Source organism: Bos taurus, chromosome 19 (assembly GCF_002263795.3).
Source record: "Bos taurus isolate L1 Dominette 01449 registration number 42190680 breed Hereford chromosome 19, ARS-UCD2.0, whole genome shotgun sequence".
NCBI lineage: Eukaryota > Metazoa > Chordata > Mammalia > Artiodactyla > Bovidae > Bos > Bos taurus.
In genome coordinates this window covers 10,116,647-10,132,934 of record NC_037346.1, presented here as the reverse complement: position 1 = coordinate 10,132,934, position 16,288 = coordinate 10,116,647, and the positions used below count along the sequence as shown (strand labels likewise).

The window sequence follows — 16,288 nt, the reverse complement described above, 5'->3', positions numbered from 1 at the left end:
ATAATTAAATTCAGATTTTAGGTACTTTAGATTTTAAAAGGTATTTATAAGTATACAAAACTCAGCATTCCATAAAGGTTTTAGTAATATGTACGCTCTTAAAGTTTTTACCTTATTTTCTCTATACAGTGAAAATGCTTTAGATATATTACTGCTCATTTCCTCCCAATGCCACATTCAAGGACTTCACACTGGAAACTTAAAAACTGGCCATGATGGGAGATTTTATACCATAGCTATTATAAAAAGGGAAGTGAAGTTACTCAGTCATGTCCGACTCTTTGCAACCCCATGGACTGTAGCCCACCAGGCTCCTCCATCCTTGGAATTTTCTAGGCAAGAGTACTGGAGTGGGTTGCCATTTCCTTCTCCAAGGGATCTTCCCAACCCAGGGATCAAACATCCATCTCCTGCATTGACAGGCAGATGCTTTACCATCTGAGTCACCAGGGAATCCCTATTATAAAACACTACAAATTTGGGAATCCCCTGGCAGCCCAGTGGTTAGGATTCCACATTTCCACTGTAGGGAGCATGGCTTTGATACCTGGGAGGGGAACTAAGATCCCTCAAGCTTCAGGGTCAAAAAAAAAACAAAAACCAAAAACCAAACACAAACCCCTACAAATTAGGGCTTGATTTATTATTTTTGTTCACTTTTGAGAAAGTGATGAGGACTTCCCTGGCAGTCCAGTGTTTAGGACTGTGTTCCAATGCAGGGGGTATGGGTTTGATGCCAGGTCAGGGAACTAACATCCCATATGCTGTGCAACATGTACAACATGTGCAACATGGCCAATAAATAAATAAATAAACGAGTAAAAAAAGTGATAAAAAATGTTAATAGGGCAGATTAAACTTAAGAGTATATCTTGTCTGTAGTCATTACATTTTGAACAGCGGAAAAATTGAGGAGTATTACTCCAGTATTTGAAAATGATTATTTAGCAGAAATCGCTTACTGAAATGAAGTTCCAACATAAATCTTTGTGTTTCACATTTGTCTTACTTCACAGAGTAAATGAAAATATTAACCAAGATTCATATCAGGACTAAGCTTGTTCATAGACTGCAACCATAGGTTGGTTACAAATGAAGTCTATAAAAAAAATCAATAATAGCATTTTGTGAGAATCAATTGGCTATATAAAATTGATAAGAAAAGGTGTACTCCCTTCTGAAACATCATGAAAAAGACAGTAAAGGAATAAAAAAGGCATAAACTCATAGGACAAAGAATAGGAACAGATACTATAATAGATGATACATGTGAACTGAATCCTGGAAAATGGAACAGTGGTAACTGACTTGGCAGAACAGAGGAAAGCTGAGGCTTGACTGGATGGTAGAGAAGCCAACAGGAAGCAAGACAAATCCCAGAACTTGGAGAAGTTTCAGACTTGAAAGCACCAAGTCCCTTTGAAGGTTTGTGTTGGCTTAATTGGATTAATTGAAAATCTTAACGACTGGATAGGCCTTTGACATCTTCCCTCCAGTCCATGCAGCCAGGCAGTGTCCTGGTTTTCATTTTATGGAGGTCTATTCTCTGGAGAAGTTAGAGTTGCTGAATTTGGGTCACTAGGCATAGCAGGGTCATGTCTATGTCACTATTCAGAAGACAGGGGATGGTCCTGAACTGAAAAGTGAGACACTCAATTCCCTTCCTCAGCTCAGCTCCCCAAATACAAGCCACCCAAATTTAATTCCTGGCCTCAAAACCCCACACTTCTCACTCCTCCTGAAGGAGACTAGATTCTCTCCAGGGAAACTGGCTTTAGCTTGACAATATCCACATCCGCTACTTTGAGCTGCCAACCAACTATCTTTTTTGTGTCTTCCTTTGACATATAATAGCCAACATCATCAATCATTTTAGGATGAGTCTTAAATATGAAGAATAGAGACCAAAATAAACAGAGAGGGAAATGGAAAGAATGTAGAAAGTAGAAGAAAACTTGAAAAAAAAATTAAAAAACTTCAGAAAACGATATGGATAAGGATGGGGGAAAGGAAGGAGAGGGTGAGATGAATGGAGAGAGTAGTATGGAAGCATATATACTAACATATGTAAAATACACAGCCAAAGGAAATTTGCTGTATGACTCAGGGAACTGAAACTGGGGCTCTGTAACAACCTAGAGGGAAGGGACACATGTACACCTATGGCTAATTCATGTTGATACATGACAGATATCAAACCAGTATTGTAAAGCAATCATCAATCAATTAAAAATAAATTTAAAAAAGGATCAAGGCCAAAAAAAAATCGAGATCTTGCATTCTTGAAAAAGGAAAAGAAAGTTTTTAAAATTAAAAATAGTAGAAATTTAAAAAATGTAACAGAACAGTTTGAAGATTAAAGTTTTAGATGAGAACAGAAAAAAATGGAGAGAATTTTATCAAATAAACAATACAAAAATATTCCCCAGAACTGAAGAACTTGAATTTCCAGATTGAAATTATACTGAAATTATTCAGCATAATTTGAATAAAGATGCACATTGAGGCATGCCATCATTTAGAACACCAGAAGCAAAGAGGATATTCTAAAAGCTTCCAGAGGTAACACAGCCTAGATACAGAGGACTGAGAATAGAATGACATCTATAACAGCCACCCTGCAATTCTGACGGAGAATGTTTACAATCCCATACCTGGCCAAAATTTCAGTCAAGTGTGAGAACAGAAGTGAGATAATAATGGGAATTTCCAGGATAATGGTGACCATAAGTCCTTGGAAGACAGTTTTGTAGCGGGCCCAGGGCAGGGGTCAGCGAACCTTTCCTGTGAAGGGCTAGATAATAAATATTTTAGGCTTTACAAGGCATCTGATCTCTGCTACAATCACTCAACTCTGCGTCAAAACAGCCATGGACAATGACTGTGGCTGTAATCCAGTAAATGTTATTTATGGCTATTGAAATTTGAATTTCATAGAGTTTTCATATATCACAAAGTATTATTCTTCTTTTGATTTTTTTCCCACCTACTACAAATTGTAAAAACCATTCTTAGCTCATAAGACCTAGTAAAATAAGCAAGTGTAACAGAGGGCTTCAGCAGGGAAAAAAAAAAGGAAATAGATAAATTACCTAGTGCATTTGAATATTTTGAGTGGAGTTTATTATTTTTCTGTAAAGTTTGGCCAGGTTACTGAGAAGTGCTTAAAAAAATAAATATATAAACAATGTCTAGGAAAAAGTTGTATAAGAAAATAAATGAAATCATAGTTAACATGTAATGATCAGCTGTTACACAATATTTTATAGTATAAACATTGAGTATTTAATTAAAAATTATGACATAGGATACTATAAAACTCTTAGAGGAACACATAAGCAGAACACTCTTGACACAAATGACAGCCAAAAATTATGACACAGGTATATTGGGAAGACAGAAGAAAGTAGAAATTAGCAGTTCTCTAAATTTATACAGAGTTTAACTTTGAGGGGAAAAAGAAACAGTACAATATTATAAACATATTACTTAGAAACATGGAGGTAAACACCAGAAAACAATCACAAAAGTGGATAATGTTGCCTTTGGGCAAATGGGAACCAAGATTATAGACAGAGGACTCAGAGGACTACTATTTCTTGTTTGTGTGTTTCTTTCTAATAAGCCTTGAAGTAGTATTGGACAGTTAACCTTTGGCATATACTATTAGCTGGAAAAACAGCACCCTTCTGAGAGTGGGTCATCTCTTTCTAGCCATTTCCTGGTGGTTGTTCCAGTGCCTATGCATTCAGATTTCTAAAGAATTCTACATATTCCAATGTATATCATTTGGGAAATTATTTTTTGATGAAAAAAAAATCTAGGAATGAAATAATATTTTCTCTTATCTCTTCTGTATGTGTGTGTCCTGGGCCCTGGGTCATTATTACTATCTAATAGCCTTCTAACTAAATATAGTAATTGACACAAGTAGAGAATTAAAAGACTATGTCTTATCTGTCAGGATAGAGAGATCCAGTCTGAGATATTTTCTAGATTAACTGTATTAAAAAATCATCATAGCTTTTCCAAAATTAAAAGATAATGAATTCTCACCTCAATTAGGACAGAGGATTGAGCAAGCTAAGGTTTCTTTTACTATCATTACTTTATTAAAAGCTTTAGATACTCTGTAGAGGATAACTGTTCAATTAATAGAGTATATAGCAATCTTTATCTAGATGAGACATGTACTGTCCCTTTTCCAAAAGGGTAATGAGACTTACAAATTCTTTTTGATAGATTAGGTGGGATTCCAACTGCTAACACTAGATAGAAACTCATTCTTTCATGATGACTCAAAGCATTTTTCTTATTTTTTTTAAATTGAAAAATACACTTCCATTTTACTTACTTTGCTTTGAAAAGAATTTAGGGTCAATTAAAAAAAAAAGCCTGTACCACAACATAATAAAAAAAAAAGTGAAGAAATAAGAATATTCCATTATAGAATAGACTATATTAAAAAAGTATTCTATACACGAATCAGAATTATTTCTCTAAGTCGTCCTGTCCCTTCTCCTTACCATCACTCCCCTTTCTGTCTTCTGTCTTCAGTTGACGTCACTATTCCCTGGGCTCTCCCTTGTTTTTGTCTTTTGATATAGTCTATTTTCCCCTACTCTTTTTTTTTGCTTGTACTGGGTCTTTGTTGCTGCATAGGCTTTTCTCTAGTTACAGAGAGCAGGGGCTACTTTTGAGTTGAGTGTGAGGGCGTCTCATTTTGGTGGCTTCTCTTGTTGCAGAGCACAGGTTCTAGGCACATGGGCTTCAGTGGCTACAGCACGTGGGCTCAGTAGTTGCTGCTCCCGGGCTCTAGAGCACAGGCTCAATAGTTGTGGTGCACGGATTCAGTTGCTCCTTGGCATGTGGGTTCTTCCCAATTAGAGATTGAACCCGTGTCTCCTACATTGGCAGGTGGATTCTTTACTACTGAGCCACCTGGGAAGCCCTCCTCTACTCTCAACTTTGAAAAATTTCAAACCTTGAGAAAATTTATAAGAACAGCATAATTAACATTCATATCACTCACATAGATTCACCAATTGTTATTGGTTAGCTATTTCTCTTTATAGGGGTATATGTGTAATGTATAATGTATGCTATATAATACATATATATAACCACGTGCACGTGTGCCAAGCTGCTTCAGTTGTGTCCAACTCTTTTCGACCCTATGAACCGTAGCCTGCCAGGCTTCTCTGTCCATGGGATTCTGTAGGCAGTAACACTGGAGTGGGTTGCCATGCCCTCCTCCAGATCTTCCTGACCCAGGGATCAAACCTGCTTCTCTTATGTCTCCCGCATTGGCAGGTGGCTTCTTCACCATTAGTGCCACCTGGGAAGCCCCATCTAACCATGTATTTATACATAATTTATGTAATTTTTATATATTACACACACACCCCTATACAGAAAAATAACAGTTGGTGTATCTAGGTGCATGATATATGACTGTTTATGATCCACTAGGTCCTGTGGTAGGTAGGGGATACAATTGTGAGGAAGACCAACATTTCCTGTCCTTATGGAATGTTTACTGGATGTTTACATCATCTCTTTTGTGCCTCCATAGCACTCCTTTTTACACACCCTTATTATGACATTTATTACATAACACTGTAGTTTTTGCTTACACGTTTGTCACCCCACTGGACTGTGAGATATTTCAAGGGTAGGATAAATTTTATTCATCTCTTTCCTCGGGATTTAAAGTATAGCAGGCATTAAGTAATGTTGCATTCAATAAATGAATGGAAGAAATCCTGCTATGTGCTATCTAGCAAGTGTTTTCTATTTTGATTAAGAATACACTTTAATACAATTCTGAAAAATCTCTTGGTGAAGGAGTTTTTTAGTTCTTCAAATCATACCACCTTCATATGGTTAAAGGATGGGTCCAAAAGTATTTCCAGTACAAAGATGGAATCAATAGTAGAGAGAGAATTACACTCTTCCACAAGAGCTGCTAAGGCTGCTAGAAAGTCGCTTCAGTCGTGTACGACTCTGTGCGATCCCACAGACGCCAGCCCACCAGGCTCCGCCAACCCTGGGATTTTCCAGGCAAGAGTACTGGAGTGGGTTGCCATTGCCTTCTCCGCCACAAGAGCAGGCACTGCTACTAAAACTCCACCCTGTGATACAAAAAAATGCTTTTGGTCTGGGGGTACTTTTAAAGCATGGCAGCAATGGAAATTGAAATAAAGTCCTATGTCTAATTTATAATGAAAACAAATGCCGGGTTTTTTGTTCTTTTTCTTGTTTCTCTTTTGGTCTAGCCCAACAATAAGTAATGAAAGTCAGGTTCCTTGAGGCACAACTTTTAGATAAACACCACTGTTCATCTGCTGTTCTGAATTATCTTCCAGGGTAAAATGACTTTTACCGATTATATTGATACAGACCCCAGGGACCACAGACCACTGGATTCAAGACCCCTAGACTGCAGACAATTAAGATGATTAATCTCAGCTCCTTTGTTCTTCCCCTTAAAAACCCAGAACTCAGAGACCAAGTTGGAGTGAATCTGAGACTTGTCTCCCACTTCCATGCTTGGCTTCCTATAATAAAAACCTTACTTAGCGGCAAACTCTCCCAGTCACAGTTTGGCTTTCTGCTCTGCAGACACAGGAGCTTTTTGGCTTTCTGCGCTGCAGACACAGGAGCCCTTCGTTCGGTTTAAAAATGACAATTGCGTTTCTTTAACATCTTACTAAAACACATTTTAAAGGAAAAATGTGTTTACATTCCCACAAACAACTTTTAGTCAATCACTTTCCATTATCAGTTCAATTGATTCCTCTTGAGAAGCCACAGGGCTATTTTTGGTACTTGCTTATTTATGTTGTGCAGCATTGCTATTTGTTAGCTCCAGTCTTGTTTTTCTAAAGAGGCTGCGGCTCCCTAAAGCTTAGCCCAGCACAGTACTAAGCACATAGAAAACAGGTCACACTTTTAAAGCCGATACTCTCACAGAACATAGGGCGATATTAAGACTATATCGAGGAACACCGTATTACTCCTTGTCAAAAAATGTACTTTCTCAAAGTGCATAGGAATCGGAGGTCTTGTTAAAATGTATATTCTGATTCAGTAGGTCTGGGTGGAGCCAGATAATCTGCATTTTAAATAAGAACCCAAGTGATGCACAAGCAGTTGGTCCGCGAACCACATTTTGAGCAGCAAATACATGCACAGGAATGTGCTAAAGGAAGGCGGATACTTTGCTCCAAAACATAGTTTTGCAGAGCGTTAATTAAATATAACTCTGATTAGAGCCGAGTCAGGTGGAGCACTTCTTACCCATCCTTAACCCTCCTCTTTTCCGATTCATCTCCTCTCTGAGTCCAGCCAAAGTTCCCACCTCTGCAAACCGTTACGAACGCCAGCAGCAACAGACCTAGCTGCAGGAGAAGCGAGCCCAGGTAACGTAGGAAGATAACCCTGCACTTACTAGTCTTAAGAGTCCGGGGATACGATGGAGTCACGTCAGAGGCCTCTCCCTTGCCATAAAGGAAAATTCAAAATTAAAACCTTATCGCGGAGGGACCAATCGTAGCCTTGGTCTTTCCACAATTCGCTCTCTGTGTAGTGCCGGGAGCACAGTCTGGCTTGTGATTGGCTGAAGCGGCAGGAAGCTCGGGCCAATCAGGAATGAGGCGCTTCTTGTATGAATAAGGGGAAGGCGGGAGCGAAGAGGAGGGGAAGTCAGAGGAAAGGCGTGTCACGTCCCCTTTGCTGTTTGTGGAAGCTTTTGTGTAATTGGTTGGCTCTTCTTCCGACTGCACCAATCGCAAGCTCTCCTCTGCAGAACCCTCGCTGTGAAATTAAACGCCGAGATACGGCCGCAGCCAATGGGGAAAAAAAAGGTGCAGGAGCCAATCCTCCTGCGGCGTTTTGTGTCCTTGCCCAACAGGAAAAGGTGTTTCATGCGGAGGGGCGTTTCCAAGCCTCCAATAGGCGGGCGCCGGTGAAGCAGAGGGACCAATGAGAACGAGACGTTGAATGACAGCTGTCCAATAGGGACCCTCAGTGCTGGTACGGTTTGCGGCTTAAGCGCCGCCGCGGTCTGAGGAATGTCAACTATTCAACATGGAGGCGGAGGTCGATAAGCTGGAACTGATGGTGAGTGTGAAGTGAAGGAGATCTACTGGGTCGTTTATTTTTTCCCCGATGGCCTCCAAGTTGGAACGCGATTTGGAGTCGCCGGAAACCCTGGGCGGAGGAGGCTGGACTAGGGCTCGAGCTCCCTCCTCCTGCACCAAAGGGAGTCGCCGCCGCCTGGTCTCTTTTTAACCGCCGCGAGGGAAGGGGTTACATCCGGGAAACTCGTGAGGGAAATGGCGGGAGATGCTGAGGGTGCGGGGCCTTTGGAATTCCTTGTTTCTTGCTCTCAGCTTTGCGCCCTTCGAGGAGCTGTGGTTGATGCAGACAGCGTTCTCTGTATTTCCACCGAAAAGACCTGACAGAAATGGTCTCTAAACGCCCCTAGAAGGGGAGAGGTCGTTCACCGTCCGAGAAAGCGGGGATAGAGGGTGGGGTGGGAAATACACCGAGAGGGGCGGAGAGAAATCTCTTTAGGGCTGAAGCGTTCACATTCAGCCCGAAGCAGGCTGAACAAGTCTGAGAAAGGATGCTCTACTCGCGTGCACAACTTGGCGGCTGAAGAAGCTCCTAGACCAGTTTGGCCCTTCGGTGGGGGAGAGGTGTGAGCCTTGGGAATCTGAACCACGAGCTCCTTTGCTGGAACGCGGGCGGGATTGGGATGTGGATTGCACCGGTGCTCTGGAGTTGCCTAGCTTCATTCATTGTGAATGTAGGGGGCGGGGGCGAATAATTGGAAAGGACTCCCGCTGCTGCTAGGCTTGTTCGAGGGCGCCAAACTGGAGGGCTTGTCCTAGTTTTTTCTTTTGGATCCTTCCCTCACTTGTCCTCTTTATGCTCTCCCTCCCATTAGTTGACTAGTGGCTTGATCGCCCGCGCTTTTTCCTTAGTTCCCTTGTTCTGTCTACCCCCCCCCCCCACCCCCCACTGCATTACGAGTGTTCGGATTGGGCTGGTTTCCTTTAAAATGTGGAATTTGCAGGACGCACCCATCGTTGATTGATCTCCTGTTCGTTTTTTTTTTTTTTTGTTAAAAATAACAAGGTTAAGTAAAAAAGCCAAAATCTCCATCACAATCCGCTCCTCTTCTCCCTGCCATTCCCTGGCGTTATCCTAAAGTATCGTTTGTACCTGAGCTACCCTCCCCGAGCTCAACCTTGGATCTCCTTAATATCCAAAACATGTAGTGGTCTTTGAAGAAAAACTGTACCATCCTCACCCCCATTCCCACCTCCAGAAAATGCGAGACCTTGACCTTGATAGATCTTATTATCGTTTTCTTCTGATGTAATAATGAATTGAAGTGCCTCTAATATATTAATACAAAACCAACTTTCATTTGCTTTCAGTTGCTTCTGATTTTTTTTGGGTGGGTGTGGAAATTGGGAAGGCGAGAACTGGCAGCAAAGAAGGTAGAATTTAATGCAGCTTTCCAAATCTGTAATAAATGAACTTTTAGTTAAAAGTTTGTTAATTCTTATTGTTAACGGTCTTTTAAAAAAAATCCTAGTTTTTTCCTCCTCCAAATGGATATTTCTGCCTAATTGTAAGGAGCTAAATGATACTAATTGTGCTTTTAACAGTTTTTTTTCCCCTTCAATTTGGCTTTTAATTTTGAGGTACCAATGAAGTCTTTTCTGACTTTGCATTAGAGTCAATAGTTTCACAGGACATGGTTTAGATTGAACACATTATTTTAAGGGGAAAACAATGATGTGTACATCTTGAAAAAAATAGGTTTTAGAAAACTATGAGGTAGCCAGACTCTTAATTTAAACTTTTAGATGTTTGAATGATGTAGTTTTTTAAAGTTCTTTTTATGAGAGAAAGAGAAGAAAGCAAGTCTTCTTGAATCCCTTTTAACTGAGTCATAACTTTTTTTGCTGTTCAAATTCTTTGTTTCCATAATCATGGAAACAAAATTGTTTAAAAAGTGTATCTGAACTGTTATAGTTGTATTATTATTGTTTTGTACTGATTGGGTAGTATAAAATAGGATAGCTCATATTTAGATTTGCCATGTGCTTTTAGAAAAAAATGTTTTATCTGTGAATGGTTTATTTTCTAAGATTCCAAAGGTAAATGATTTCCTGTGTAATCCTCTGATTTTTGGTTTTATAATGGATTTGTTGAGGAATCAATGTTGAATATTTAATAAATGAAATAGAATACATATTATCTAAGTTTGAAAAAAAAGTATTTAATTTTTGAGACAAATATCCTCATCTCCCCCCCCCCCCCCCAGGGTTTTAACTCCTGATTCAGAAAATTAAACATTTATTTTTAAATACTGTTTTAAAAGCCTGAAGCTTGGCTAGCAGAGTTGAAATACTCTAATATCTGAGATAATGTGACCTAGGATTTGAGGTCAAGACACTCATGTTCCAGCTGTCCTGAATTTATGTTTATTTCTTAGGCTCAATCCAACCAAGTAGATGACCTGGATCACTTAAGGGAAGGTTGGTTAAAAATAATGGAAAGTGTTTTGCATCAATCCTCATTATTAATGGAGGAATAAGCTCATTGTAGGGTAATCTTTGTTCTCTAACTTTCTTCCCTTCACTTTTTGCTTTAGTGTTATTTGTCTAGTGTCCTTCTTTTGTGATAAGGCTAATGATTATGCACAGAAGGTATTATGATACTATGATATTATTCTATTTCTGGGTGTACATCTGAATGGTTTCTTACCATTTAAAAGGTTAGGATGTTAATTGGCTAGAATACAAGGAAATCTGATTCTTAAATCTGAAGAGTCTTCTCCTCCCATTATTATTTTCTCTTTGATTTTTCTCAGCTTGAAGGAAATCTTATATTTAAGATGTTTTAGGGGTTAACTGAAATTTTAAAATCCCCTTTCATAGCATTCAGTTAAGTAGTGCTAACAGTATCATGTTTGTGACATTGATTTCCTGAAAGTCTGTAAATTCTTGAGATAGGCAAATGCTTTTTGTATTGTAGTTTAGAGTCCAGAGAGATAGATTGGGTTTATAGAAATTGGGAAACTTATTTTACTTTTTATTTGTTTTCTTTGGTAATCTTACTGTTTTGTGTGGCAGTTCATCAGTCAGTTGCTATGGGGGCACTAACCAACACTTCTCAGCAGAACAGAAATATTTTCACAACTTTGCTTTAGTAGTAATTATAAGCTGTTCTGTTAATACCGGTTCTAAGGTATTAGCAACACCCATGTTAGTAACTTACACAGCTTATGATTTATTTACAAAATCCCTTTCTATATCTGCACATGGTTCAGTTTGAGTATTAATCATAGGTTAGTCGTAAAAAAAATACCACCTTGATATTTAAAGCCTAGTCTTTTTTTTTTTTTTTGACATTGATATAAATGTTCTTAGGGTTTGGATGTCTTCTGTCCAAAGTGGCAACCCTTCTTTGTATTCTTCTCACGCTGAAGCTTCAACTGATGCAGGATGCTTTTATGTCTTTCCTACCTATTACTGCTAACGAATGCTCTGACTTTATTGCACTACTGTACTTTACAGCTAGCAGTGCAATAGTATTGTCAAAGCATCTGAAAGCAGAACATACACCAGAATTTTGATTCTTGCCTTACATCTTCAGTGTCTGTGAGTAATTTAGTGTAACCTGTGTTGCTGAAAACTATATTAACAAGAGTATATGTTTTAGAAAGTAATAATTTGAAAAAATAAGTTTTCAAATAATTAAAAATTCACTACTGTAATGCATTATGAACCACATCGAGAGAACACATTTTATAGCTAACGTCATTATGACTTGTCTAAACACGTAGTACTTTGTTATTTGATTCTTTCTGTTATAGATTTGGATAGGTTCTGCCTACTCTCAGGTTTTATTGAGTTTGAAGATGAATTAGTAAGTGATGAAAACAATCTCTGTTGTATATTTCCTCTGGTAACCTGCCTCATCTTAATTGGTGTTAATTTTGTGTATTGTTTAGTAGTAAATGCTTGAGTTTAAAACTTTAGAATGCATGTTTTAAGGTTCTTTTTGTAATTGTGAGATACAATAAAATGTGAATCCATCACTTCTGTTTTTGTAATCAGTTTGAGATATAATTTACATAGAGTAAAACTCAACAGTTCTAGTTGTACAGTTTGATGAGTTTTGACACATGTATAGTCATGTAACTACTGCCACAGTTATGATATGCCATAAAAATTACTCTTATAACCCTTTGCAATAAACCTCCTCCCAAACTCTCTGGCAACCACCAATCTCCAGTTTTGCCTTTCCTAGAAGTTCATAAAAATGAAATTATATACACAAAGCTTCAAGTCTTTTGTGTCTGGCTTTTTGCACTTAGCATGATGCTTTTAAGATTCACCCATATTGTATGTATGTATTAGTAGTTGCACCATTTTTATTGATGAGTAGCATTCTGTTGTTTAGAATATCAGAAATTATTTATCTGTTCACCAGATTATGCCCGTGATGTTATTTCCAGATTTTGTCTATTATGAATAAAGTTGTTTAAACATTATAATACAAGTCTTTTATGGACATAATGTTTTTGTTTCTGTTGGGTAGCATCATAAAAGTATGATCTTATAAGAAACTGCTAAAATATTTTTCAAAGCTCTGTCTTAGGGTTCTAGTTTCTCCAATTCCTCACCAAGATTTAGTTAATATTGTCAGCCTTCATTTTAGCCATTCTAGTAAGTGTGTAGTGGTATCTCATCATAGTCCTAATTTGTGTTTCCTTAATGGTTAATGATGTTGAACATCTTTTCATGTGCTTATTTGAAGTTGGTATATCTTTAGTGAATATATGTTAAAATCTTTTGCCTACTTTTAAATTGAGTTTTGTCTTTGTATTAATACAAAAGTCCTTTAATTTTATCTATTTGCTTTCTCACTGTCTTAACAATATTGAGTCTTCTGATACATGAACATTCTTCTGATACCCTTCTGATACAGGTCTTACTTAATTTCTTTTATAGCCTAGTGTGATTTCTCTTGGTGTTCTGTATCTTAAAAGTAGAACAAGAACAGTAATTATATAATGTGTGTTGTAAATACATTGAATTTCAGAAAAAAATTAAGGTGTTAAGCAAATATCCTTAAAAGATGGCTAGGAGAATAGATAACAGGAAAGAAAGATACCTGAGATGATAGGGATGAATACAAGGACATTATTTGTAGGGGATGAAGAACACGATTGCTCACATAAAACCACTTAATTCTAAATTTTATTTATAAAATCTCTTTCTGAATTACCTTACCTGGCTTCAAGTGTAGCCGTTTTCCTCTTCTTTGGTTTTAATTTCCTGCTATTCACTAGTGGGCTCTTAGAGCAGCGGGTAGAAGTTTGTGTTTTGTTTGTTTGTCTTATGCTGCCTGGCATGTGGGACTGAACCTGTGCCCCCTGCAGTGCAAGTGCAGAGTCTTAACCAGTGGACCTCCAGGGAAGTCCCAGAATTTTGTATATTTTAATAATGAAAGATATTACCTGGGGAGGGACTAAAAGACAAAACTGCTAATTTGAAAACTTTTCTTCTTCCTTGGAGCAAAGTAAAAGTTTTAAAACAAACAAAAAACTTTGTTAGTCAAACATAAGCAAAGATTCATCATTAAGAATATCCCAGATACGGACTTCCCTGGTGATCCAGAGGCAACGATTCTGCACTCTCAATGCAGTGGGTCTGAGTTTGATCCCTGGTCAGGGAACTAAATCCCACATGCTGAAATTAAAGATACTATATACCGCAACAAAGATTGATGAGTCTATGCCTTGCGACTAAGACCTGGTGCAGCCAAATGAATAAAGAAATATTTTTTAAAAAGAATATCCTAGATAAAATTTATTCTTAATTTCAGAAGGTTATACTTCTGATTTATCTTAATGTATAGCATTTTAAAAGTCCTTGGTTCATTGTTTTGTTCTCATTTTTCCAAATTTTTATTTGTCTATTTATTATTGACTGTACTGGTCTCCATTGCTTTGCATGAGCTTTCTCTCTTGCTGCACGTGGCGGCTTCTCACAGTTGTGGAGCATAGGGGTGTAGGCTACAGGAGTCGCAGCACATGGGCTCAGTAGTTCTAGTTCCGGGAGGTACATTGGAAAGAGGCACCTAACCTGGGGAAGGTTTCTTGTTAGAGGTAAGATATAATCTGAGACTGGAAGGGTGAGTAGGGATTAGCCAGCGAAGGAAACGGGAAATGTTCCAGGCAAAGGAAACAGTGCGTGTTCAAGTCCAGAGGTGCTACCCACGTGGGGGGAAGCTGCACGTGGTTCAGTAGTGTTGAGATGGTTGAAATGGGGAGCAAGAGGGTTGAGATGAAGAACCAGTAAAATAAATTCTAGCTATTACGTTGAAAACCTTCACCATACTCTATAACATTCCTAAACATCTAAAATTATTATAAATATTCATGTTCTGTAGTAGTCATGAACCTATGTTCCTTAATTTTAAAAAATTTTCCATGTAAACGTCTCTAGTTTTGGGTAAATTAGAGGGAAATTTAGTGACTTCTGACCAAATCATTATATATTGATTTTTGTGTTCTGTAGTCTTTATTGCCCTATTTATTTATAAGGCCTGTTCAAGGAGGATGTGTGACCTGGAGTGAAATCTTACCAGGCAACTCACAGAACTACAGTCAGGAAGAGAGTCATCAACTCAGCCCTGCCTAGAGCTCCTGAACCCAAGTCAAGCGGCAGATTCATGAGAATAAATTATTGTTGTTTTTAAGCCACTGAGTTTCAGGTTCCACAGTTTTGAAGTGTGTTGCTTTAATCTAGGCTGCCATTTGAATTTTAAAACTTACTATATTCTTTTGCTAGCATGTTGTCTCATCCATTTTTAGCAGTGTAGTCTGCTGCTGCTGCCAAGTCGCTTCAGTCGTGTCCGACTCTGTGCGACCCCACAGACAGCAGCCCAGCAGGCTCCCCCGTCCCTGGGATTCTCCAGGCAAGAACACTGGAGTGGGTTGCCATTTCCTTCTCCAATGCAGGAAAGTGAAAAGTGAAAGTGAAGTCGCTCAGTCGTGTCCGACTCTTAGCGACCCCATGGACTGTAGCCTACCAGGCTCCTCCATCCATGGGATTCTCCAGGTGAGAACACTGGAGTAGGGTGCCATTCCCTTCTGCAGTGTAGTCTAGCTGTGTGTTAATATTATCTCATGAGTAAAAGAAACATTGTGTTTGACCTTAATGAGTAACCAAGGATAAAGCATGTAAAGGGATGGTGCTGTGCAAGTTTCTCTTTCTGGTCCTGAGCTTGATGACATTTAGGGATACCTCAATTTAGGGTTGTCAGACTTAGTAAATGAAAATATAAATTGTCTGGGAATTCCTGGTGGGCCAGTGGTTAAGATTCCGTGCTCTCCAAATGAAATAACTGACAAAGGATTAATTTCTGAAATACATAAGCAGCTTATACAACTCAATACCAGAAAAACAAACAACCCAGTCAAAAACTGGGAAACAGACATTTCTCCAAAGCCACACAGAATCTATACTCAACATCGCTCATTATTAGAGAAATGCAAATCAAAACTATGATGAGATATTACCTCACAAAGGTCAGAATGGTCAACATCCAAAAGTCTACAAACAATAAATGCTAGAGAGGGTTGGACAAAAGGGAACGCTCTTGCACTGTTGGTGGGAATGTAAATTGATACAGCCACTATGGAAGACGGCATGGAGATTCCTTAAAAAACTAGGAATAAAAGCACCATAATGACCCAGCAATCCCACTCCTAGGCATATACCCTGAGGAAACCAAAATTAAGAGACACATGTATCCCATTGTTCATTGCAGCACTGTTTACAGTAGCTAGAACATGGAAGAAACCTAGATGCCCATCGACAGATGAATGGATAAAGAAGTTGTGGTACATATACACAATGGAATATTACTCAGCCATAAAAAGAAATGCATTTGAGTCAGTTCTAATGAAGTGGATGAACCTAGAACCTATTATACAGAGTGAAGTAAGTCAGAAAGAGAAAGATAAATATTGTATTCTAACATATATACGGAATCTAGAAAAATGATACTGAAGAATTTATTTGCAGGGCAGCAATGGAGAAACAGACATAGAGAATAGACTATGGACGCAGGGAGAGGGGAGGAGAGGGTGAGATGCATGGAAAGAGTAACATGGAAACATATTACTGTATGGAAAATAGATAGCCAATGGGAATTTGCTGTATGGCTCAGGAAACTCAAACAGGAG

At 38.5% G+C, this 16,288-nt stretch overlaps 2 protein-coding genes and 1 non-coding gene across 7 annotated transcripts in view; 2 read left to right on the top strand and 1 right to left on the bottom strand.

Annotated features, from left to right (window-relative positions):
* Positions 1-7,995, bottom strand: part of PRR11 (proline rich 11) — a 30,785-nt gene extending 22,790 nt beyond the window's left edge. For 2 of the 4 annotated variants that reach the window (XM_010815719.3, XM_005219924.4), the window contains exon 1: positions 7,303-7,443. In XM_010815719.3, coding sequence (XP_010814021.1) covers positions 7,303-7,333 — 31 coding nt within the window. In that variant the 5' untranslated portion in view covers positions 7,334-7,443. 4 annotated transcript variants of the gene reach the window in all.
* Positions 7,996-8,070: 75 nt separating this feature from the next.
* Positions 8,071-16,288, top strand: part of SKA2 (spindle and kinetochore associated complex subunit 2) — a 31,075-nt gene continuing 22,857 nt past the window's right edge. Inside the window, exon 1 of one of the 2 annotated variants that reach the window (XM_059878248.1) lies at positions 8,071-16,043. In XM_059878248.1, the coding sequence (XP_059734231.1) occupies positions 15,957-16,043 (87 nt within the window). In that variant the 5' untranslated portion in view covers positions 8,071-15,956. 2 annotated transcript variants of the gene reach the window in all.
* On the top strand, positions 11,558-11,642 carry MIR301A (microRNA mir-301a). The gene has a single exon (NR_031024.1). It is a non-coding gene; the product is annotated as a microRNA mir-301a (primary transcript).